The sequence below is a fragment of the Schistocerca gregaria genome, chromosome 1, assembly GCF_023897955.1.
Source record: "Schistocerca gregaria isolate iqSchGreg1 chromosome 1, iqSchGreg1.2, whole genome shotgun sequence".
Lineage (NCBI taxonomy): Eukaryota > Metazoa > Arthropoda > Insecta > Orthoptera > Acrididae > Schistocerca > Schistocerca gregaria.
The window spans coordinates 710,709,469-710,735,336 of NC_064920.1; the positions used below are offsets into that span (position 1 = coordinate 710,709,469).

At 38.5% G+C, this 25,868-nt stretch overlaps 1 protein-coding gene across 3 annotated transcripts in view; it reads left to right on the forward strand.

Annotated features, from left to right (window-relative positions):
• Positions 1–25,868, forward strand: part of LOC126365821 (dosage compensation regulator) — a 187,832-nt gene that overhangs the window by 77,004 nt on the left and 84,960 nt on the right. For 2 of the 3 annotated variants that reach the window (XM_050008431.1, XM_050008442.1), the window contains 3 exons: positions 6,401–6,447; positions 14,287–14,516; positions 22,800–22,961. In XM_050008431.1, coding sequence (XP_049864388.1) covers positions 6,401–6,447; positions 14,287–14,516; positions 22,800–22,961 — 439 coding nt within the window. Of the gene's footprint in view, positions 1–6,123; positions 6,280–6,400; positions 6,448–14,286; positions 14,517–22,799; positions 22,962–25,868 lie in introns of those variants that run through there. The other variant, XM_050008452.1, reaches the window with a different exon arrangement.

Genomic DNA, 25,868 nt, shown 5'->3' on the forward strand with positions numbered 1-25,868 from the left:
GGACCGGTTGGTAGGACATGTTCTGAGGCATCAAGGGATCACCAATTTAGTATTGTAGGGTAGTGTGGAGGGTAAAAATCGTAGAGGGAGACCAAGAGATGAATACATTAAGCAGATTCAGAAGGATGTAGGTTGCAGTAGGTACTGTGAGATGAAGAAGCTTGCGCAGGATAGAGTAGCATGGAGAGCTGCATCAAACCAGTCTCAGGACTGAAGACCAAAACAACAATACTGGAGACCTGTTACCTTTTTATCTTGCAGTACAAAAATCTACCTGCTGCACCAGCTTCAACATTTATGAGTCCAGTATATGTGATTCCACAAAAGTCAATGTTTGCCTTATATGGTTAACCAGTAACTTGACCAGCACAATCTGTGGCGTCCATATCAGCATTGTGCAAGTTGGGTATTAAGTAATTGTAGGGTACTTGGTCACTGTTATAAGCAAGGATGACCTAATTCTGCATCAGTTCTGGTGGTACGAAAGTAGCATTTTACACAACTGTAGGTAAGATGATTCCTCCAAGAACCACCTCCATAATTGCATATTACACACACACACACACACACACACACACACACACACACACAGTTCCTGCCCTGCCCCCGCCCCCCCCCCCCTTCCTCTCTCTCTCTCTCTCTCTCTCTCTCTCTCTCTCTCTCTCTCTCTCTCTCTCTGAAACGTTTAGGTGTTTTTACAACAATATTTATTTGTTTTCACCGCAGTTTAAGTACTAAATAATTTCTCAGTTAATAAACATACTTTTATGCATAATAGTCTTTATGTAATAACGTTAATTTTAAGATGTGTACGTAGACTCAAAATTGGCAGTTTATCATTTACAGCAGTCGCTCATAGATGTCACCAGCTTAAGAGAGCTTAGAGCTCTCGTTTCAGACATTTGCACATAGTGTGTCTATTGTGGTACAGTAACTCGGTGGTTATGAATTTTATAGTGTGTGTGTGTGTGTGTGTGTGTGTGTGTGTGTGTGTGTGTGTGTGTGTGTGTGTGTGTGTGTGTGTGTGTGTGAGAGAGAGAGAGAGAGAGGGAGAGAGGGAGGGAGGGAGAGTTTGGAAGAATCTGTACAGCAGGGGCTGTGAAGCAATCATTGAAGTGAGGTTCACTATGACACTAACTATTCCCTCTACTGACTCTCCACAGTTCCCATCCCTGTACGTTCCGGTGTTTTGCTTGTCACAGTTGATGCCGTGTCTCTTTGTCCTAACGTCTATAATATCCATGGCGCTGCCACCTTTAAGCACTGCCTTTCCCATGCTAGTTCAATGTACGTGTAAAATATACGAGTAACTGGTAACCAAACATTGCTTAGTGTTGGCATGTATTTGATTTCAGTGAATTCAGTAGCATCATATAGTCTTAAGGGGTGCTTCAGCAATTTCTGTCTCTGCAATATGTGAGGGTTATTTGGATAGTAAGATATGAAACTAACGTCGCACACACACTGAAATGTGCATGCGCACAGACTCCCGGCATGCCTTGCTCGTCAATGCCATTTGAATTGGTATTGTTGCAGTGTGCTGTTCACAATGTCAGTTCAGTATATTTAAAACTATTGATCAACCCATTGACTGTGAAATTTGCTCAGTAATCTGGGCTTTGGCTGTGGCGAATGTTGCAACAGCAAAAATTGACAGATTAGTTAGGTGTATGTCACCATTGCAATGACAGAGCACAGTGCTTATGTGAGTGAGAGTTTCCAAGGACAGACAGGAAAATGTGCATGATGAACAGCAATCAATGATCTCAGAATATTTGGTCAAAGATGTGAAAACAGACAATGTGCAATTTCAGCTTTAGCACTGGAATATCTGAATGTGGGTAGGATAACATTACACAAAATTGTCTCAGAAAAGTTGCACTTCCACAATTGTGTGCATTTCGTGTTCCCAGTCTACTTATTGAAAAACCCAAAATGGAAAGAACAACTTGTGCTCTTGATCATTTAGACCCAAATCATAAGGAAGGTGATAAATTTTTAGAGAATATTATCATAGGGGACAAGATGTTGGTTTCCCGCATGACTGCAGAGTCTTAAATGTCATCAGTGGAACAGTCACACAACGTCATCAAAGTCAAGGTGAAGCAAACAATCACAACACACAAAGTTATCACAATGAAGTCTTGATAGACATGGAGTCTAGTTAGTAGAGTTTATGCTGCAAGGGATAACAATACCATTTCGCTTACTACACTGCGTTGATTAAACTTATTTGTGCAATGCGGAATAAGCACCGTGGCCTGCTGATGTCTGGAATTTGTTTGCTGCATGAAAATCCCAGATCCCATTCTAACATTAATCCTCAAAATCTTATCAGATGTTTTGGATGGGAACAGATTTTTCACTGATGATAGAATCCAGACTTGGTGTTGAGTGATTTTCACTTGTTCTCCTGCTTAAAGGTGGTTCTCAGCAGCAAGTGCTTTGCAACAGATGACTAATGAAAGTAGTAGTTACATACTGGTTATCCTCAAAAGAGAGAGACATATATGACTTACAGGTACAAAAGCTTTTAGAATGCTATGACAAATGTTTAAGCAACCATAGAAATTGGAACTATGTAGAGAAATGGAGATGTGAGGCATTAAATAAAAACTTCTTTTGAAAAAATCTGTGGTGGTTTGTTTTATAAGAAATTGGATCTTACTTTCTGAATAGCCCTTGTAGTTTATTATTATACTTTACCATTTTTTGTTTTTATCCAGCCTCCCACCCCCTCCTGCATAGCATTTTCAGATATTGTGGTCACGGGGCTGAAATGAGAGGTGAGTTGTTGAGATTAAAGTTAATTCTTCACAAGAACATTGGTCTGGCAGGTTCATTAAAAAATTATACATTGGATCTGTATTATAAAATCTGTTTCAAATAAACACTGTTGTGACCCTGTATGTCAACCAAACTTATAAGTACAGAAATTTACTGCATATAGCAATAGTAAATGCTGTATTATGCTCATTTCTGTTTGCAGTAACACGCTAACCAGGTCAGAATTTGTGACAGATTAGTAAGACAACTGTGTCTGGTTAACAAGCTACTAGGAGGAACACAAAGTATGGTAAATAGCTGGCTCTATTTTTATGTAATGCAAATAAGACCTTAGAGTGGATCTTTCCAGTTAAAAGATCTAATAATGTTAGCTCATTTTGTGAATTCAATAAATGTCTGCTGCTCTTGTCTGCCTGTATAAACATACATTACAATTGCCTGTATAAACATATATTACAATTGCCTGCATCTGTAATAGATTCCATTCAGCCACTTGCGTATGTGCAGTTTTACAGGTAACACGAGAAAATCTGTTGAACTCGTTGCTGAAGATAGCAGTTAACATTTTTGTTCATACCAAAACAACAAACAAACAAAAAAGTTACCTTGGAGCCAGTATATAACACTAAATTAAAGTGTCTAATAACTGAATAATGAAAATGGCACTTAAGAAATGGACCAATAAAAGTATAGGACCCAAAGGTTTTGAGCAAACTATGACTTCCAAAACAGTTCAGACTTCCATTGTGAGCTAAAGATAATGACTGGAAAAGAGTGGTAGTGTACTGCATAATACTAAAGTGAGTGAAAGTAAATTAGAGCTTGGTCTCTACACCGGTACAAGAAACAAAATTTTGGAGAGAAGAAAGATTGCTTCTTGTAATAGTATCCATTTGTGTGCGAGAGCTATAGTCAACATCTACTCAGTTAATGCTGTACCTCTTGTGAGACCAAGTTAGGGAGACATGGCTCTTCCTCTAGAGCGATATTTTGCACTAAAGCCCTCTTACGTAATTCCTGTAAAGCAGTCATTGTTGCTACCAATGCTTCAAAGTTTTTGAAGTCTGTGTCTCACACATTGCCAATAATGACACACATTTACATGGTTCTCACTTCGTAATTATGTGCAATTTTTTCATACATACCTAAGTTGACAGCCAGTCATAAAGTGTAATGGATGAACTCCACTAATATTGGAAACAGGATGCCATTCTGTGGTATTTATGAATTACTTAGTTAATTTTTTCAAAGATAAACATTTACTTCTCTGAAATAATAACCACCACCACCACCACAACCTCCTTTGCGTTTTTAAACTTTTGTCTGTTTCACAGATTTTCCATGAACTTCTCTAACCACAGTTTATTATTATAAAATTTTCCTACCAAAGTTTTTTCACATCTTATAGTTCAATTTTCTGGTGAGCAATTCTTGCTCACTCATTATCACTTCTTTTCACTTGTCTATAATCATGATTTTCATTAGAATTTTTCTACCGTTTTTTGCTTGGCTTCCTTTTTTCACCTTCTGCTTTATTTTTGCTGATGCAACCATCTCTAATACTCCAAACCTCCTTTCTTGCCACGATAGTCCTTCCTTCTCATCCCATCTGGTTAGTGTCCTTTTACCTAGAGTTCTGGGTGACTCTTCCAAACTCTCTCCATTTCCGGAATGTTGCCAGTCTTCCCCCCCCCCCCCCCCCCTCCCCCCACCTTTCACTTCAACCCTCTTGCTGGAAAAAGAAGCCACTGGCTCTGAAAGAGTGCAAATTTCCTTAACTTTTATACACTGAAGCGCCAAAGAAAGTGGTACAGCTGCCTAATATTGTGTAGGCCCCCTGCGAGCATGCAGAAGTGCCACAACACAATGTGGCATAGACTTGAGTCATGTCTGAAGGGACACCATAGATCCATAAGAGTATGAGGGGGTGGAGATCTCTTCTCAACAGCACATTGCAAGGCATCCCAGATTTGCTCACTAAATAATGTTCATGTCTGGGGAGTCCACTCTGTAGCAATTCTGGACGTGTGGGATGTGATGCAGGTGATCAGACTGGATGCTTATGTATGTGTCACTTTTCAGTCGTATCTAGACATATCAGGGGTCCCATATAACTCCAACTGTACACGCCTCATATCATTACAGAGCCTCCACCAGCTTGAACAGGCCTCTGCTTACACGCTGGGTCCAGGGAATCAAGTGGTTGCCTTTATTCACTTACATGTTCATACACTCAATACAATTTGAAACGAGACTTGTCCGACAAGGAAACATGTTTCCAGTAATCAACAGGCCAATCAGGAAACATGTTTCCAGTAATCAACAGTCCAATGTTAGTGTTGATGGGCCAGCAACGTATAAAGTTCTGTGTCGTGCAGTCATCAAGGGCACAAGAGTGGGCCTTTGGCTACAAAAGCCCAAATCGATAATGTTTTGTTGAATGGTTCGGACGCTGATACTTACTATTGAGCCAGCATTGAAATCTGCAGCAATTTGCAGAATGGTTATGATTCTCTTCAGTTGTTGTTGGTCCCATTCTCGCAGGATCTTTTTCCGGCCGCAGTGATGTCAGAGATTTGATGTTTTACTGGATTCTTGATATTCATGGTACACTCGTCAAATGGTTATGCGGGAAAATCTCCACTTCATCTCTACCTAGGAGATGCTGTGTCTCATTGCTCGTATGCCGACTATAACACCGTGTTCAAACTCACTTAAATCTTTATAACCAGCCATTGCAGCAGTAGTAACTGCGCCAGACAGTTGTTGTCTTTGGCATTACTAACTGCAGTGTCATATTCTGCCTGTTGACATCTCTCTGCATTTGAATGTGCATGCAGATACCAGTTTCTTTGACACTTCAGTGAATGTGTGTGTTTTTTCCTGCTGCGGCTTTGTGAGTAGAATTTTTATCTATCCAGTTACATTTATTTTCACTGTATCATGAAATATTTGGTATTGCAGCAATGTTTTGTAGCAAGTGTGTAGGATTCACTTCAGAATAATCACTGTAGCAATGCGAAAGATACTAGAGAGTAAGTATTGTACTTAATATCAAAAGAAAAGAATTTCTTGAAAAGCTAGTACAGATTTTTTTGTGTATTAATAGTAACAGTGTCCAGTTGTGAATTTAGAATGCACACGTGCATGTGCGCGCGCGCACTCACACACACACACACACACACACACACACACACACACTGCAACATCTTAAATTAACCAGTTGTCATACATTTGATATGAATCTGACAAGTTACATATTGCAGAAACCACACAGAATATTTCTTTATAAGTAAAACTTGTACCAATAAATGTTATTTTGAAATTGCAGTTAACTTGTAACTTCATTCTCTTTTTAAGTACAGTTAAATTTTCCAATATTATCCGTATGAAGATATACCAAGTATTTTCATGGTGTTGCACTGCAGTGATCAGGAGCTTCAGTGCTATACAGCCTGAACCTGGCTACTGATAACCACTCCAAAATTTATGGTAAGTGTTTTGTTTTCACTATATTTCTTCAGATGTTGATTCTTTCTTCAAAACTTTATTTCATCCCATTACAAATTATGAACCTGAATAAAATATTAATTTGCATTTTTCTATTTTTTAGGAGTTTCGTTGCTGAGATGAGCTTTTACGTGAAGCAGCTTGGCCGAAGTAAGTTCATTAAATTCTATTGGCTTAACTGTGTTTGCACCTGGGAGTGAGGCACTTTGATTGGCTTATCATTATTAGTCAGTGCGTAATTGGGATTGGTAGCATATGCACTGCAGGTCTGAAAGCATTGGCAGTGTGATGTGTTTTCCTTGTCCACCACTGTGCTTGTTTACTGTAACCAGGATGTTTCTGAAAATGGATGATGGGGAATAATATCATGATTGAGTGGTAAATGACACCTATTTTGTTATCAACTTTTGTTGATACTGCTAAGGTAGTTCAGTGATAGTGGAGAACCATATTAAGAGTGGACTATAGTGAAAAATCCCCTTTTTACACTTTTCAAGGGACTTTTAAAATTGTGTAAATATAGGAACATATGATTGGTGGAAATTAATTTTTAAGCATGTCCTTTTTAAATTATATAAATTGGGTTGACATTTAATTTGAAACTCGTAGTCTTACATAAGTGTTAAACTTCATGACTTCATGGTTAGTTCATACTTTTTTACCAAAAATCCTAGACATGTAGTTTTTCAATTTCCTGTGGTAATTGCATTCCAGTTTCTGTTTGTCAAGATTAGAAGTGTGGCCTTACTTTCATATACCTTCGCCAAAGGTGCATACCAAAAGTTTTTGGTACTTCTGTCTCATGTGTTACCTACAGTTCCTAAATGTATTCTAAAGATGCTCAACAAGGCAGAAGGTGTCAATAAAGGTTCTGCTGTAATTATTGCAACCTAGATTTTTTTTTTTTTTCAACTGAAAACTTAATGTTTATCATTGGCAACTTACCACCTGTTCAGAGCAAGCCCTACCCAACACCTTGGTCAGTGATGTAACTACGAACCACACTACACACAACAGTTGTTGCCAATGATGCAACCATGATCCACGCTACACACAACATAGTTATTGTTAGATATACAGTGTAAGAAGACAAAGCACTAATGGCATGAATTGTTCTAACGTTTAATGACTTCTAATGGTTCAGAACTAGGGGCCCAGGGTTCAAGAAAGCTAATCACATGATGTTTGTAAAGACTAATTAAAAGCCAATATCTTGCTAGTATCAGTTTAGAACAATTAGATTGTTCTTGTTTTCCTATCTCTCCATGAGAATTGTTTCAGTAAGTGTAAATGGCAGCAAATTTATAATTGTCATAATGCTGAAACATGTATGGATTAACATTATGAATATAGATGATTTGAAGGGACTGCTAGAAGGAAAACATCAATTTCAACATTGTAGCATTACAGATATGAGAGAACTGCATAATTGCAGCAAAAGAATCCATTAGCAGCAACAGTACTTCTGCTTGTTGGTGGGGCTGGGGTTTATGTGGGGGCAGGGGAGAGTGTTAGCAAGTACAAATCAGTTGAATTGGACTGTGTTAGTGGTACAACTGCTAAGGCTGTTTTCCTATGAAAAACTTTTATATGTGTTATATTGTAAAATAAGTATAACTGCTCAACCTGTAGGTATGTTGTTTGTATTTCACAGAGCTGTACTAGGGTGGTCCTATTGGAGGTAGTATGCCATTGTCTGCCTCATTCCTTAGAACTGACATGCAGCATAAGTAGGGGTGTTTACAGTTTCACATGAACATGGAAAATTAGTGCAACTAGACATGTTAAAAAAATTACTGTAGGCATAGTGAATAGAAGAGAAAGTGTGCACACCTCTAGTACACCAGTTCTGCTGTAAGATTTCAGTTACTCTGCTTGTGACCTGTGTTACGCAGCACACAGACTGACTCATTCTTGAAATTTATACAATGAAATGAAAAGTATGTGGACTTAATTAGCTTACCACATGGACATCAGTTGTCAGCTAGTTTAGATAATTTCCGCACAGTTTTGGAAGTTTTTGAAGATTTTGGCTCCTTTTGAATTTTTTTAATGCCCGTGAAAAAACAGAATTTCATGTAATGAAGAATCAGTTCGGGAACAGTGTCTGATGTACGATCTGTGCAGCATCCAATGTTTGATATTTCCAAACTATTTGAACATTCATAAAAGATGTTGCCCCATAAACTGCCATCAAGGAGCTTACAGTGCCAATATTTTCCACCTGCCTAAGGACATGGAAGGTGGTTACGTGAGCAATTTCTTTCAAATAGAATAGCCATAATCTCCAACAGATGTAAGCAAAGATATTGGCATGTCAGATGAATTCCCACTTCAAAGGCACGAACATTTGGGGCATTTTGTGACTCATCATACTTTGTGTACCACATAACCTGTCAAATATAAAATAAATATTACGTTGCTGTATATGAAGCATTTGAAAGGGAATAAAAGTGTTTAAAAATGAGATTGACAGGCAAAGCAAAATGGCTAAACAGAAAAGTCTAGAGGACAAATATAAAGATTCGGAAGCGTATTTCAGTAGGGGAAAGATACATACTGTCTACAGGAAAATTACAAGAGGCTTTTGGGGAAAAGAGAAGCAGCTGTATATCAAGAGCTCAGATGGAAAACCAGACCTAAGCAAAGAAGGGAAAACGGAAATGTGGAAGGAGAATATAGAGGGTCTATGCAAGGGAGATGAACTTGAAGGCAATATTATAGAAAGTGAAGTGGACGTAAATGAAGATGAGATGGGAGAAATTATACAGTGAGAAGAATTTGTCCTAGCTCTGAAAAATCTAAGTCGAAACAAGGTCTCAGAGGTAGACGATATTCCTTCAGAACTACTGATAGCCTTGGGAGAGCCAGCCATTGACAAAACTCTTCTGTCTGGTGTGCAAGATGTATAAGACAGACGAAATACTTTAAGAAGAATGTAGTAATTCAAATTCCAAAGAAAGCAGTTGCTGACAGGTGTGAAAATTGCCAAACTATCAGTTTAATAAATCATGGTTGCAAAATAATGAAAGAAATTCTTTACAGAAGAATGGAAAAACTGGTGGAAGCCAAACTTGGGGAAGATCAGTTTGGATTGTGGAGAAATGTAGGCACATGCAAGGTAACACTGACCCTGCAACTTATATTACAAGCACAACAAAAATAATGGAATACAGTCTAATTAAACCAGGGAAAATGAGACACTTAAAGTGGTAGATGAGTTTTGCTATTTGGGCAGCAAAATAACTGATGATGATGATGGTCAAAGTAGAGAGGATATAAAACATAGACATGTAATGGCTAGAAAAGCAGAAGAAAAATTTAACATCTAATATAGATTTAAGTGTTAGGAAGTCTTTTCTGAAGATATTTGTATGGAGTGTTGCCATGTACAGAAGTGAAATGTGGACAACAAAATAGTTTAGACAATAAGAGAATATTAGCTTTTGAAATGTGGTGCTATAGAAGAATGTTGAAGAGTAGATGAGTTGATCAAGTAACTAATGACAAGATACTGAATGGATTTGGCTAGACAAGAAATTCGTGGCACAACTTGGCTAAAAGAAGGAATCAGTTGATAGGACACATTCTGAGACATCAAGGGCTTCTCAATTTAGTATTGGAGGGAAGAGAGAGAGAGGGGGGAGGGGGGGGCGACGAATCATATAGGAAGATCAGTAGATGAATTCAGTAATCAGATTCAGAAGATTGTGGGTTGCAGTAGTTTTTTGGAGTTGAACTGCTCCCACAACTATCAGACTCAATGATATTTGTTATCATACTACACTAATTATTTTGATAGATCACTTGTGAACAACAAGGTCTTTTGGGAGTGTATAAAACATTATCTCATGGCACTTTTTTTTTTATTTAGTGTATCTATCTTACAGCAAGGATTGACTGGACACTCCCCACTCTGTGTAGTTAAGTAACTTGGTTCTTTTTTAATGTCATACAGCATTCAAAATCTTCCTATTTGTCTTATTTTGACTTGATTGGAGGTGATTTATTTGCAGTACTTGTCATAGTTATTTTCCTCATTCTTATCATTTTTTATCTCTTGCATTCTCAGAAATACTCTTCATTCATCACTCTGCCCGTTGATTTCATTTTAAACATTTTCCTCCACAACCACATTTCAGAATTACCCAAGTATTTCTCCTCTTTCTGTCAGCGTATGGTTCACTGTTGTATAATACTGCACCCTAGACAAAATATTCACAAAATGTCTTTCTTATTTCTGTTGGAATTCCTTTTGCTCTAAACAGATCTCTCACCCTCTCAGAAGCTCCTTTATCCATATACAGAGGGTGTACAAAATACGGAAACACCAACACCAAAACCACAACACATGACCATGCCTGTTACAGTGTAGGAAACCCGCTAGCATTCAAAACAGCTTCCAGTCATCTTGGAATGTATAAATACAGGCACTGTATGGTTCTCAAGAAAATCTTACACCATTCTTCCTGAAAAACAGTGGTAAGTTCAGGTAACAATGATGGAGGTGGATAGTGATCGCACATCTTTTTCTCCAAAGTAAACCACAAATAATATTGAGATCTGGTGACTGAAAGCTGGGATAAAAGCAACAATGCACACTCGTGTTCACAAAGTCAGTCCGGTACTATGTGAGCTGTATGAACACAGGCCATATTGCCTTGGAAGACTAGAGCCACAATTAAAGAACAAACATTGTACCATGGTATAGACCTGTTCAGCCAGAATGGTCACATAATTGATGGCAGTAATGCAGCCTTGCAGCACAACAATGAGGCCCATAGAATACTGTGATATGGCTACCCAAATCACCGAACGCCCACAATGTTTCACCCTTGGGACATAAACTCAGCCAGAAGTTGGAAACAGTGTGAAACAAAACTCATCCAACCAAATATGACTTCCTTCCGTTATTCCACAGTCCAGGATTTATGGCTTAGGTACCACATTTTCCCATTATAGGCGTTTTCATCTCTGGTGAGTTGTTTTGGATACCAGCTCTTCCTGCATTTCCATGCTTATGGAGGTTCCTGCAATTTGTTTTGGTGCTGACAAGGTTCCATAGTGCAATATTCAATACTGCAGTGACTCTTCCAGCTGCCACCCCCTTATTTTTCATTGCAATCCTCTTCAATGTCCAACCCTCATGCTCACTCATAAGAGACTTCCGTCTGTGTTGTGGCTTAGTAGATGTTTTTCTGCTTTTCCTGCATGAAGTTTAGTTCTTTGATTTAGTGCCTCTTGAAACACCAAACACTTGGGCTACCTTGGTTACAGAAGCACCCCCAATACTGGCCCTGACAATTGGCCCATATTCAAATTCAATTAGCACTAACGTAATGCACTCACAAAGACACAGAACACTATTCCAATAATGAATGACACTTGCAACGTCTTTAGGGCATTGCACAGGTGTCGTTTGTGTTGTGAACAGTAAATCCGGAAGGCTTGGCTTGCATCTGTATATAAAGTTCAGTTAAAGGAGTAACAGGGAACATACTACAGCCTGTTTGAAATCACTGTTTTATTGAGAATTGCAGTTACGTGAAGATATGCACGAGTCCACGCGTGACGACGTTCTTGGCTGATCTGGGTTTTTTCCCCAGTTGTCCTGAAGATCCAGTTAGCAGACGAATTAAGCATGGCTGACAGTCAGACATTTGTAGGAAGACTGGAGTGGAAGAGATGTATTCATGGAACAAATTTCCACTATTCAATTCTTGAGTGTGCTTAAAGCTATATATTATTCATTAACCCAGACCCAAAGAAACACTGCCAGCGTTCTCAGTCTGAGAAAAGCTAAGGACAGAGTATTGAGATGTGTAGAAATTAAGTGAAAATAATTATGTGACAGCTAATGGATAGTTTGGAACCCATGTTGTGGTGCAATTTACTGTCTCTCTAAATGCAGTGATATTGCTGTTGATGTGTAGGGTCATGTGTCATTGGGAGTGTGATTTGCTGAAAGTATGGGACTGAAGGCTGAAGATGATGTGAAGCTAACAGCCCAGCAATGACAAGCCTTCTTTCAGGTCCCCTCTGGTGAGATTAAGTCTTCTCTGAATAGGTACTGTACATCGAAGTCTCCCAACAAAAGGATCCATCAATGTACGAAGTTTGTATAACACTTTGGTTGAATACAATTGGGGATCAAAAGTATCTGGACACGTGGCTGAAAATAACTTAAAAGTTCATGGTGCCCTCCATTGGCAATGCTGGAATTCAATATACTGTTCGCCCACCCTTATCCTTGATGACAGCTTCTACCCTCGCAGGCATACATTCAATCAGGTGCTGGAAGGTTTCTTGGGGAATGGCAGCCCATTCTTCACAGAATGCTGCACTGAGGAGAGGTTTCGATGTCGTTTGGTGAGGCCTGACCTGAAGTCGGTGTTCGGAAGCATCCCAAAGGTGTTCTATAGGATTAAGGTCAGGACTCTGTGCAGGCCAGTCCATTACAGGGATGTTATTGTCGTGTAACCCCTACGCCATAGGCCGTGCATTATGAACAGGTGCTCGATCATGTTGAAATATGCAGTCGCCGTCCCCGAATTGCTCTTGAACAGTAGGAAGCAAGAAGGTGCTTAAAACATCAATGTAGGCATGTTCTGTGATAGTGCAATGCAAAACAATAAAGGGTGCAAGCCCCCTCCATGAGAAACATGACCACACCATAACACCACCGCCCACAAATTTTTCTGTTGGTCCTACATACGCTGGCAGATGATGTTCACTGAGCATTCATCATACCCACACCCTGCCATAAGATCGCCACCTTGAATACCGTGATTCGTCACTTCACACAACATTTTTCCACAGTTCAATTGACCAATGTTCACATTCCTTACACAGAGTGAGGTGTCGTTTGGCATTTACCGGCATGATGTGTGGCTTACGAGCAGCCAGTCGACCATGAAATCCACGTTTTCTCACCTCCTGCCTAAATTGCAGTGAATCTCGATGCAGTTTTGAATTCATGTGTGATGTTTGCCTATTACACATTATGACCCTCTTCAACTGTCGGCGGTCTCTGTCAGTCAATGGATGAGGTCGACCTGTATGGTTTTGTGCTGTACATGTCCCTTCACTTTTCCACTTCAATATCACATCAGAATCAGTGGACCTGGGGAGTTTAGGGAGTGTGGAAATACAGACGTATGACACAAGTGACACCAGATCACGTGACCCCATTTGAAGCCCGTGAGTTCTGTGGAGCGCCTCATTCTGGTCTTTCACAATGTCTAATGACTACTGAGGTCACTGATATGGAATACCTGGCATTAGGTGACAGCACAATGCACCTTATATGAAAAACGTATGATTTTGTGGGTGTCCGGATACTTTTGATAACATGGTGTATAAAAATCCTAAGCTGTCACTCTTACAGAAGCTGCATGAACAGAAATACAATTTTTCTTTATACATCATGATGTGGCCTCACACCAAGGAGTAGTCAGGAAATGCCAATTGGTGGCCAGTCCATAGTTACTTAGGGACTAATTTTTTCAGATGGCAGCACAGTTATGACAAGTATGTTATAAATAGTAAGTAATACAAATATGATGGCATGTAGTGTTTTCTCTCTTAATATCAATTTTAATAAAGGAAGAAGTAATACATTTATAATAACAACAGAGAATTCACGCTAGAACATATTACACGTGTGAAGATAGATTGATCCTACTCATCAAATAGAGAAGTTTCTGTGTGGTGGATGGACAGCAATGTTTGTTTTTGTTATTGGGCAAAAAGTTGTCATCAATCAAATTAATTTATTGTCATTTATACAAACCGGGTGACTGCAGCACTTCTTCAATTTCGTGACTGCTGATCGATCCTCACACACATTAGTCATTAATAATTGTGTATACTCATTATAATTCTATTAAATGTTTTAGTCAACATGTTTATTATGAATTAAGTCAAAATAACATCAAGTTGTACTGCAAGAATGTAAAAAGGGTTTTAATAAACTGATGTGTATTTTAGCTGTTACAGGAAGAGAGACAGGATCAAACAAACAGTCGGCTTCCAAAAGCTGTGCCTTGTCCATTGTGCGGCAGCTATTCCATTTGGGTGTGATCGAAGCATTCAGTGGGACACTTAAAAGAAATAAAGAAACAGAACAATTACCACCATATGAAGTTAATATCAGTCCTGAGCTGGAATCTCAGATATTTGATGTTCTTGATGGATTAAATATAAAACCAGTTAATTTAGTAAGTACTCATTATTTACTCAGTGACCAATTAATAACTACACAGAAAACTGTGAACTAGTATGAGCAGCATATTAAAGCATTATCATAGCCAAGATAGATACAAGTTGTTAGTAGTAAAAGCTTATACACTGATTAGCTCCACAGATGAAGAAATTGGAAGAAAGTATGACAAGATAGAAATAAAGTAGTCTGCCATGGTGGTGTACAGCATGTACTATGAGCAGGGGTAAGTGAAACAGAGGAGAAACTTGTGAAAGAAATTAAAGCTGGGGAAGAAGAAATAAGTCATTATACAGCAAATAGCTGCTTTTATATGTATTTTTATTTATGCTGTATGCATTTGGTTGAATTGGTGAAATGCATATTTAAATCTTCTGTTAGCAAATCATTAAAAACATCTGACTACAGTTCAATGTTCAGCTGCTTTCATATTCTCCTGCCCCAGTCTTCAGTGTTTATAATCGTGGCACAAACCCTTTTTCTTTATATTTTGTGCAAAACCAGCACAGTATCTGTTACTGAAAAGGTGTAAGGTTCCAGAATGAAATTTTCACTCTGCAGTGTAATTAAAGCCGTGAGGACGGGGCACGAGTCGTGCTTGGGAATCTCAGTTGGTAGAGCACTTGCCCACGAATGGCAAAGATCCCGAGTTAGAGTCTCGGCCCGGCACACAGTTTTCATCTGCTAGGAAGTTTCATATCAGTGCACACTCCGCTACAGAGTGAAAATTTCATTCTGCAAACATCCCCTAGGCTGTGGCCAAGCCATGTCTCCGCAATATCCTTTCTTCCAGGAGTGCTAGTTCTGCAAGGTATGCAGGAGAGCTTCTGCGAAGTTTGGAAGGTAGGAGACGAGGTACTGGTGGAATTAAAGCTGTGAGGACAGGGTGAGAGTCGTGCTTGGGTAGCTCACTTGGTTGAGCACTTACCCGTGAAAGGCAAAGGTCCCGAGTTCAATTTTCGGCCCGACACACAGTTTTAATCTGCCAGGAAGGTTCAAGTGCAAGGTTTTCTATTTGCATTCCATCCTGTCAGACAGTAAAGGATTTGGAAAATTAGTTGAATATATAGTATCTCTCGAAAAGAGATTATAAAATGACGATCTTCTTTCTTATTCTTTTACTTGAATTTAAACCCATGTCTTCACGCGATTTGCTTGTTATTCTTGGTTTTTCCTTTTTAGTGGCCTGTTGTCCCTTCTATCAGAATCAAGTGAGATGGTGCATGCATTGCTTAAGAACCTGCACTTGCATTCAGGAGACTAAGGGTTCAGATCCCTTTCTGCACATACAGTTGTAGGTTTTTTGCAGTTTCCATTAATTGTTCTAAGAACATTTTTTTTATTTTACAACTTTAATAGAATCTGTTCCTTTCCTGTCTAATAAACAATTAGGATGAATACATAACTGGGCACTATTGCATAAGCAACTAACCTGTGCTCAGACAACCAAAATTACTATAAATTATCTCAGAAAAAGATATTTGTGTATCCTGCATAGAATGTGGGTGCAACTTTTTTATTTGTGAACCAAATTTAATCAATTTGGTGTCATTGAAAAGATAAAATGGTCAACTATGATATAATGTGATTAAATTTTTTCCAAGGTACTTTTCACCAAAATCAAGTTTCTCTCTCTTAATTCGTGTTTCACTTAATCCATATTATCATATTATTCAACATCAAAAAATGAGAAATTTAGCAGAATTTTTGCTAAAGAAAAACTCCACAAATACTTATGTTAGCACCAACATTAGCATCAACTGCATAGAATATAGAAGAATCCTATATTTTTTATTCCTACTGAAAATATGATAAATAAGTTGCGAGAACTACTAAAAGATAAGATGATGGTATTTTGTCAAAAAGAAACTATAAAATGCGAAGCAGAATAGGTAAGGATGCAGAAACAAATATCCAGACTGTTCTTAGTGTGATGATAATATAAGTTGAATTTCTGTTAATAAAATGGACATCTATCTGTCCCTTCAGAAAATTGCAAAAGAGTGTATGAGACAAAAAGACTCAAGTTTCCTTCTGATGAAATTGCTTTATCAAAGTTTTTGTGAGCTGAGCCCAGAAGAATGTCACAGTAAGCAGTCACAGACTGCAGAGCATATGCGTATACATTTGTTGCTAAAATGTAAAACTGATTACGCACACTGTACGTGGAAAAGGATCATATACTGACTCTTTACAGAAATTTGTTTACAATCTGGAAAATGAGGCTCGTATGCTGCACCTCTGTTCTGAGTGCCGCAAAGAATGTGAAATGCTTCATTTTTTACTGGAGCTGAAATCCATACAAGATTTTGAAAATGTTACTGTCAAACATTGGACCCAAACTGTTTGGCCTATATTGGATGCATTAAAGAAGGCAACCAATGAATTTATTGAGTATGTTACCAGAAACAAAACTTGACACATCATTACATATTGAAATATATGTATGTTACTTTAACCCATTAAGCCCCAAATTAATTTTTTTTAAATTGAATTTTTTATTCCTTAATTATAATGTACATAGTGTATGAACCACATAAGTACAAAAACAGCCAAAGAATATTTATACATGCTGATATAATGGCCGTCCTCAAAATAGGACGCTGGGATCTAACAGTATCGTATAGCATACTAAACTGTATTCAAGTCTTAACTATTTATTTCTTGTGAAATGGTACAAAACACTTAACACACAGTGTTACACGGCATTTAACACAATGTTTTTGATTTCCCCATTGCATTTACCTCTTACCCATCTTCTTTGTGTGCTGTTTTTGTCAATCATATGACCAATTCCATAAAAATTGATGACTGGTATCACTCTCAACTTACTAGATTGGTATTCCATTGGACGTCCAATATTCAGTCTTCGTGTCCAATTTCAGGTATGTAACTGTAACAGCACGTCTGAAATCCAGTAAATCCAGTGCATTTTTCCCATTTACTAGTCTGTAGAAGAGCCAGGCGTTCATGAGGGCCATTTGCAGCATAAGTGTAAATAGGACCCAGTACCATTTTTTCCCTCTAATTACCGTCGCATATTTTCCAGCTGACCAGTCATAGTGGTCAACACCTCCCATGTACGTGTTATACGACTTCAAAACGCCAGGTTATTGCAATTGTGTCTTCTTACTTGCTTGTCTACTGTACCGTGTAGTTGCTCCCAAAGGTTCAACTTCGTCAAAATTTGTACCAATTGTAACGTATCTGTTGTCGTGCCATCGCACAAATAAGACTTCACCATTCCTGCCGAACTGGTAGCCATAGTTTCCTCAAACTATCGTTCATTACTGCTCAGTAGTGGACAGTCACCAACTCGATTCTCTCTGACAGTCCCAATTGCTTGAAAACCCAAATTTCTCAGATGAATCAGAAGATCGCTACTAGTGAAGAAATTGTCAAAGTACACACAATGATTCTCCGGTTTTTCAATGCAGTCCAGCATGTTTAGGACTACTCTTGATCCCAATAGTAGGTCATCCCTTGCAGTATCTTCTGGATCTTTTCCACAGTATAAATCAAATTTGAAACAGTTGCCACTTGCTCCACAAAGAGACCATAACTTATAGCCAAACTAATAGGCTTGCCTCGGATAAGCTGTTTCAGCCCACTTTGTCCATAGTATTTGACTATCATTTCGTCAATTGACAAATTTCTTCTATTTCTTCGTTAGTGAGGTATCTATCTCGTCTGAAGGCCATAATAATCTATATAAAATTAAATGAAATAAAATGTAATAAAATAAAGTGAAGTGAAAGAATAATACATTAGCACAAACTACAGAAAAGGGAATGTGTAAATACCTCTGTCCATCTGGAGCTGTATTATTTACTAATGGGTAACACATTCATAAATATACTTACATAATACGCTGTAAATTTCAAAGTAACTTCATATCCTGTAGTATATATATGTAAAAGAGGAGTCGTTACTTACCTCAGCAACAAAATATGGTAAAATTACCACGTTCTAAAAAGAAAATAAATCGGCAGTAACTGAGTTTCATATTCGAACGTGCAGCAATGCAAATAACTGAAATGATAACCCCAAGTCCCAGTGTCCTATTTCAAGTACACCAAATTATATAATAATGGAAAACAATGAATATAACTCCAATTGAGCTAACAATGCGAGTAGTTTAAAAGAAATATTGTTGACTATAAATAATCACAAAAATATTGTTGCCACATATTTCAAATATTACTAAATTGTCGATAAAGTAAATACCAGTAATAATGAAAAGTGTGCCTTAGTATTCAATAATTAATTAATGGTAGGATTTATTGCTTTTAATTTCCTGTAAGCATACATTTGTTATAAAAAGCATCAACAAATGACATAGAACAGTAATAGTTGCAAATTAATAATTTATTGTGTATTTATAAATAAATATGTGCCCTGTCCTCAAAATATGACACTGGTACTTAATGGGTTAAAATCAAGCAAGGAAGAAACACTTTTTGATAAATCATGCATCATTATAGTGGATTTTGCAGAAAACTGTGTTATGGTTGCTTCAGTATGCTGCAGGAGGATTTCATTGGCAGAACATTCAAGTTACCCTTAAGTCTTCTGGTGTGTATTATGAAACAGAGGTTTGCATTAAATCAGTGTTGTGCTGTTTAAGCGACTGTTTGCACTATGTTGCAAACACATTCCATGTTTTCTAGAAAACAGCTCTCGCTTAGAAATGGACCGAACATCACACATCCAACATGTCATTTACTTAAATTATGTTAGTTCTACACACTATAAATGCTTTAAGAAATTTGTGAATTTGTGACATCACAACCAAGATCATTAGATAATTGCAGAATGAAATTTTTTTGCCACTAGTCACTGCAAAAATGTGTGTGATGGAGTTGGTCATCCTGTTAAAAGTTTAGCAACAAGTTCAAGTTTACCTCATCTAAATGATAATCACATTTTAAGCCCAAAAGATCTGTTTACATTTGCCACAACTCGTGTTCCTGGAATACAAACATTTTATGTTAAGACAAAGATGATGATAGAATTTAACAAACTGGTTCTACCATTCCTGGGACAAGATTGATCTTTTTTTCTTAGCCACTGAATGAAATTAGGTTGGTGAAAAATGTTTCATCGTCTACTTAATCCATAAAAATTCGTCTTGAGCTTCAGAACGAAACCTTCATCACGCATAAAGAATAAATGTTAATTGCCGCTATCTGCAATAACCAATTCTGCTGTTGGAAATTTCTTGAGATCAGAGAAAATATAGAGATGCAAAGATCAAATCCCTGAGACCAAGTGGACTTTTATTAGTTTGTGTCCATTTCCTGGTGAGGGGTGCTGGATTCCATCTGAAAGTATTTTAATGACTTTGCCTGATCGTCGCACAAGCACTAATCATTTATATATTTTCAGATCAGATTCTGTATTCTCCATTGATAACTTCTTTAAAACAATGAACACTTCTTAGGATGTTACGGATATATTTTATGTGCACTGAAAGTAATTTCTTGTACACTAGCTAAGAGTCACAAAATGAAATGAATATTCTTTTATTTATGTTATTTGTTTGAAATTACTAAACAGAACAAACTACTTTCTCATATTTCTATGTTGAAAATGGCAATAGGCAGTATGTGAAACAAAAATTAAAATGGTGAAACTTGGCAAAAAAATTCCTGAAATTGCAAAAAAAAAAGGGGGGGGGCTGAAAGAAATTTTATAAGCCAACCCACCTTTGCTACCAACGCCAGTTCATGAAGACAAATTCAGGAAAAAATACTTTTAACTTTTGTTACTTCTTACACCAATTATTCAAAAACATCTGTGGTGTGAGGGCAACAAGATTTCCTTATATGCAATGATTTTCATATGAAATGAGCTGGAATGGAGCATGGCTCCCATTGTGGTGCCACATTGCAATTCATTCTCCTCTTCCTTAATAAGTCCCCATGTGCACATCTCTGTTGCTCACTGAATAAACCTCGGTTATTTAGTATTTCTTGCATTTAAATGTTTTACAACCACAAATCAAAACTGCTTACACTAATAATGTAAGCTTTCTTTCAACCATATCATAAACTTAGCTTTGAAAATCGTGTTCAGTTATCCAAAAGTACTGTATGCTATATTTACTCTTCCAGTTAACTCTGTAACTGCCCCTGTAGGGGCTGAGTTGAAATGACATAAAAGTAGATGCTCATCAATTTATCTATGAATACCTTGTTAACTTGTACACATTTTATTATTGTGTGTCAGCTGTAAATTACTTTAGTTTTACTGTAATTGATTTTCAGATATGCTTTCAAAACTGATTTGAGTTTCGGATATATTGTTGAAAGTTTTTCTGCAGTAGATGTAAACAGTAAAATGTTATCAGCAAAACAAAGGTAGTTCATGCATATTCCATTAACATGAATTCCTTCTTCTTTACAGCTAAAAGGTCTGCAAAATTCATTTACAACTGCTGCAAATAGTCTTCATGGTGGAACATCTTAGTCTGATTGTTCTTCCAGTTCTAAATTTCTCATAATTTTTTCATTTATTAGTGCAAAACTATACAATATAATCTTAAAACTATGATCTAATATTAATGATTAAGAGAATTCACACTTTGTGAGTCAAATGTTCAGCGGTCAGAATGACATGGTCATTCACTGAAAATGATTCTTTCACATCATAGGCTTCCCTTTGATTACTCCAAACCAACTAGTGTTCAGTCCTGCCTTGCCCCACATTCACAAAGTTCATTCCTCATACTTCAAAGTTAATTTTACACTTTGTCACTCCTATTGTCAGTTTGTCGAGGGTCTTTAAAGTCCCTTATTACAGATGCCAGCCGGTTGGTTGCTTCCTTTTTGCTGTTTGTAATCCTTCACAAGACATTTTCTCCACATCTGTTTGATGGGGTTCTGCTTAGTTGGAATTAGTACTGTTGTAAGAAGGAAGCTTTTTCTGGGTTTGTCATGATAGGAAAGAAAGAGTTCCACTTGCTACTTCCTTTTGATCTCTAATGCTATGTGACGTCATACGTCTTGAAGTGCTGCCACCAATTGAAAGATAATTATTGAGGGGACTTTGTCTTAGGCACTCTGTGACTATGTAGCCTTTCTCATAGAGCGCCATAACAACTTGACTAGAATGTGCAGAGTTCCTCCAGACAGGAGCGACATACTCATTCTTATTGTCTAATGAAACTCTTGCCATCTGTTTAATAGCTGCCTTGTTCTGGTTAGTATTTTATTTAACTTTGCTCTCTGTATATGTACATCATTTTTGGCTGTTTGCACCAATGCAGGGTATTTATAAATTACTTATACAAAAGTAACCATTAATTGTGAAAAAGGTAACTAACTTGCAGAAATGTTTGGTACAGCACTGAATGTTTTATATACAAATATTGTATGTGGCTACCTTTTGTAACACAGTAAATATCCAATCTGTGATCAGTTTCCTGCCATATCCCAAGAAGCAAGCCTTGATGTATGATAACTGCTTGTGTTACCCATTGTCACAGCGTATCGATATTTTCCGGAAGTTGAGGAACAAACACACTGTCTTTAATGTAACCCCCTACAAAGAAGTCCATTGGGTTTAAACGAGGTGATCATGGTTGCCAGGATATTATTCAACCATATCCAGTCAAAGTTGGCATATCCCTGTGGAGATGCATGACAACTTGATGATGATGATGATGCCGTCATTAATAACAGTTTGTCTTTGAGCTGGTGGCTTGTGATATGTAGTCCTGAATCGTCTATAAACTGTAGTAGTGGATTTGGATTCATGAAACTATAAACAACACTGAGCACTTCTGCATCATACCTATTTCTCAATTAAAGGCTTCTATTGTGTAACTACTTTAGAAACACACAGTGCTTCTGTTCAGTAGTAAACTTTTTGTTGTCTCTCTCTATAGGTCTTGAACTTGTTGAATATAATCTGGTACACCTCCCAACATTTAAATTATTTTCTGCACTTCTGATTTCCCAACTGATGAGTTTGATCTTTTGCTTTTTAAAAATGATTTGGGATCATCTAATTTTGTACAGTTTCTGTACTATTTGAAAATATGTATTAAGTTACATTTGTAGTTCTATTATATCTTTACGAAGTTCATGTGCGTAACATATGACCTCAGTTATTTCTGGTGTGATATACAAGTTTCCCACTAAAATATCATTCTCACTTCAGTATGCCCAGTAGAAATAAGCACCAAGTGCCAGCTTCAGTTACAACTAGAAATAGAATAATACTATATTTCATAACTTTCTATGTCTGGATTTAATAAATCTGTAATAACTTACAGCCTGCAAGTTCAGAAAATCCTGTGTCCTTGGTTACTGATCATGTTCTTGAAGAATTCATTACTGCAAAACCTCAGTCTGCTGGTGTAGTGCCTTGGTCTCCACCGCAACCAAATTGGAATGCCTGGACCAGCTGTAATATTGATGAAGGACCCTTAGCAACTGTAAGTAGTGTTGTTAAACTGTTACTTTAGCGAAATAGAAATAATGAATTCTGTTCTGACTAAAGAACTATTTTGATGTAAGTTTACAAGCATTTACTCGTGCATACCAAGGTTTTCATTTATCTTGCATACCAAGGTTTTCATTTATCTGCGTTAAGGATTCCTTATAGTCACGACAAGAGATGGTGCACAATCGATAGCAGATTGTGTTTCACAAATGAGAACGTTGATCCACTTTGGCTTGGAAATCAGTATGTGCTATTTATAAGGTGACAGTAAAACATTGGAAAGAAGAGAAAGAAAATGAAGACATTGAGTAAAGCAATGCATTAGAGAAAAGAAACAAAGGAAATCTGAGATAGTTTATGGAATGGAGGAAAAAGTGTTAGACAAAATCAAACCTCGTACAATAACTAAATTTATCACACCCTATGAAACTCACTCCCACCAACATCTAAAGAGATCTGAAACCCAGTCATGAACCTGTCCTCCAAAAGCCTCAGTCCCACAGAAAGGTCAGCTCTTTTCAAAGGCCATACCTTTTGCCCTACTCCCAAATTCAAATATGCTTAGAGACTATGTCTCTCCTTCTCCCTGCAGTGGAAACACTTTTTTTGCCACCAACTGTCAATTGGATTCAACCCAAAGCCAATATTGAACCCTGCCTGACTCGGTTCACTCCTCCATCCAACTGTAATCCGCCCTTTGTGTACACAAATCACTCCCTGTTGACATTCCAAAATTTCTTAACCTCAAACCTTGCCTCGTCATAATTCACCAAACATCTGAAGAAAGAACTACGCTCCACCACTTACAAACTGATCCCAACCTTGTAATCCTACCTGCCGACAAAGGCTCCACCGTTGTGGTTATGAACAACAGGGAGTACATGGCAGTGGGACTCTGCCAGCTGTGAGATATGTCCACCTACAAATCCTCCTACAGTGACCTTAAAGCCCATTAACCCTACCACTCAGGACACCCCATTGTGGCTGGCTACACTGATCCCACTGAGAGAATCCCTCATTTCACAGATCAACACCTTCAGCCTATTGCCCATAACTTATCCTCCTGCATAAGAGACTCCAACTATTTCCTCCACAGATTCTTCACAGTTCTGTTCCTTTATCACCCGGCACCATGCTGGTCACTCCCTCTACACTATCATCCATAATGCCATGGCCTTTGTGCTGTTGAACACTAACTTTCTCAGTACCAAACTGATTCCAAATGTACAACCTCCTTCCTGCTCACCATAAAGAGCTATATCCTCACCCACCATTATTTTACCTTTGAAGGCATCACCCACAAACAAATCTACGGTTCCGTAATGGGCACCAGCATGGCACCAACTTATGCCATACTCTTCATGGCTAATCTATAGGAATCCTTCCTAACTACACCAAATCCCAAACCCCTCACCTGGCTCACATTCACTGATGACACCTTTGTGATCTTGACCAAAGGTGAGAACACCCTATACACTTTCCACCAGACACACCTACTCCTCCATTCACTTCACCTGGTCCTCAACCCAACATGCCAGCTTCTCATTGTTAACCCCCACCTCAAGGATGACTCATCAATACCTCTAACCACATCAAACCTACAAACCTCCTCCACTTCAATGGCTGCCATCCATTCCAAAGTCCTTACATACATTTTAGCCATCCGAAGTTGTCACATCCGTAAAGATGAGCAGTCTCTGCCCAAATGTGTCAGTGGGTCTCACTGAGGCCTTCACAGACTGATATTACCCTCCCAACCCTGTCCAGAAATAATCTCCCATGCCCTGCCACCTCCTACATTCACACTGTAAGTCACAAAGGGGCGTTCCCCTCGTGACTCAGTACCATCCAGGACTGGAGCAACTGAAACACTCTCTGTGCCAGGATTTCGACTACCTCTTGTTATGCCTTGAAATGAGTAATATCCTGCTCACTATCCTCCCCATCCCACCCTCAGTGGTATTCTGTCGTCCACTGGATGCATGCAGTATGCTTATCCATCTGTATTCCGACCCCGTTCCCAACCCCTTGACCGAGCAAGGTGGTGCAGTGGCTACCACACTGGACTCGCATTCGTGTGGACGGTGGTTCAACCCCGCATCCGGCCATCCTGCTTCACGTTTTCCGTGATTTCCCTAAATCGCTCTAGGCAAATACTGGGATGGTTCCTTTGAAAGGGCACGGCTGACTTCGTTCCCCAACTTTCTCTAATCCCATGACACCAGTGATCTCCCTGTCTGGTCTCCTCCTCTCTCTCCCCCCCCCCCCCCCCAAACAACCCAACCTCTTGATTCATGGCTCACATCCCTTTAACAGATTTAGATGCAAGATGTTTCACATATATCCTCCCACTATCTCCTACACCAGTCTGGTCACAGGCATCTTCTATCTCATCAAAGGCAGGGCTATCTGTGAAAGCAGTCGTATGATCTGCACACTAAATTGCAACCACTGTGCTGCTCTCTGTTTGGGCAGGACAACTAACAAGCTGTCTGTCCACATAAATGGCCTCTGCAAACTGTGGCCGGCAGACATCTGGACTACCCAGTTGCCGAACATGTTACCCAACACAGTGTGCTTAACTTCAATGGGTACTTCACAGCCTGTGCTGTCAGGATCCTTCATAGCAGCACCAGTTTCTTTAATATGCACAGGTGGGGACTGTTCCTACAACATATTCTTCGGATGCATAACACCTGGCCTCTGCCTTTGCTAGTCTCTGCCCTCACCTTACCTATCTGCAGTTCCTTAGTTGCTATAAAAGTTCTGGCAACTGCAGCAGTAAAGTGGCTAGGGACATGAACTGCCATTTAGGAACATGAACTGCCATTTTCTCATTCATTTTGTGGAACAAACAGGGAGGCAAATGACTGTCAGTGAGTTTTAACGGAATTATGCC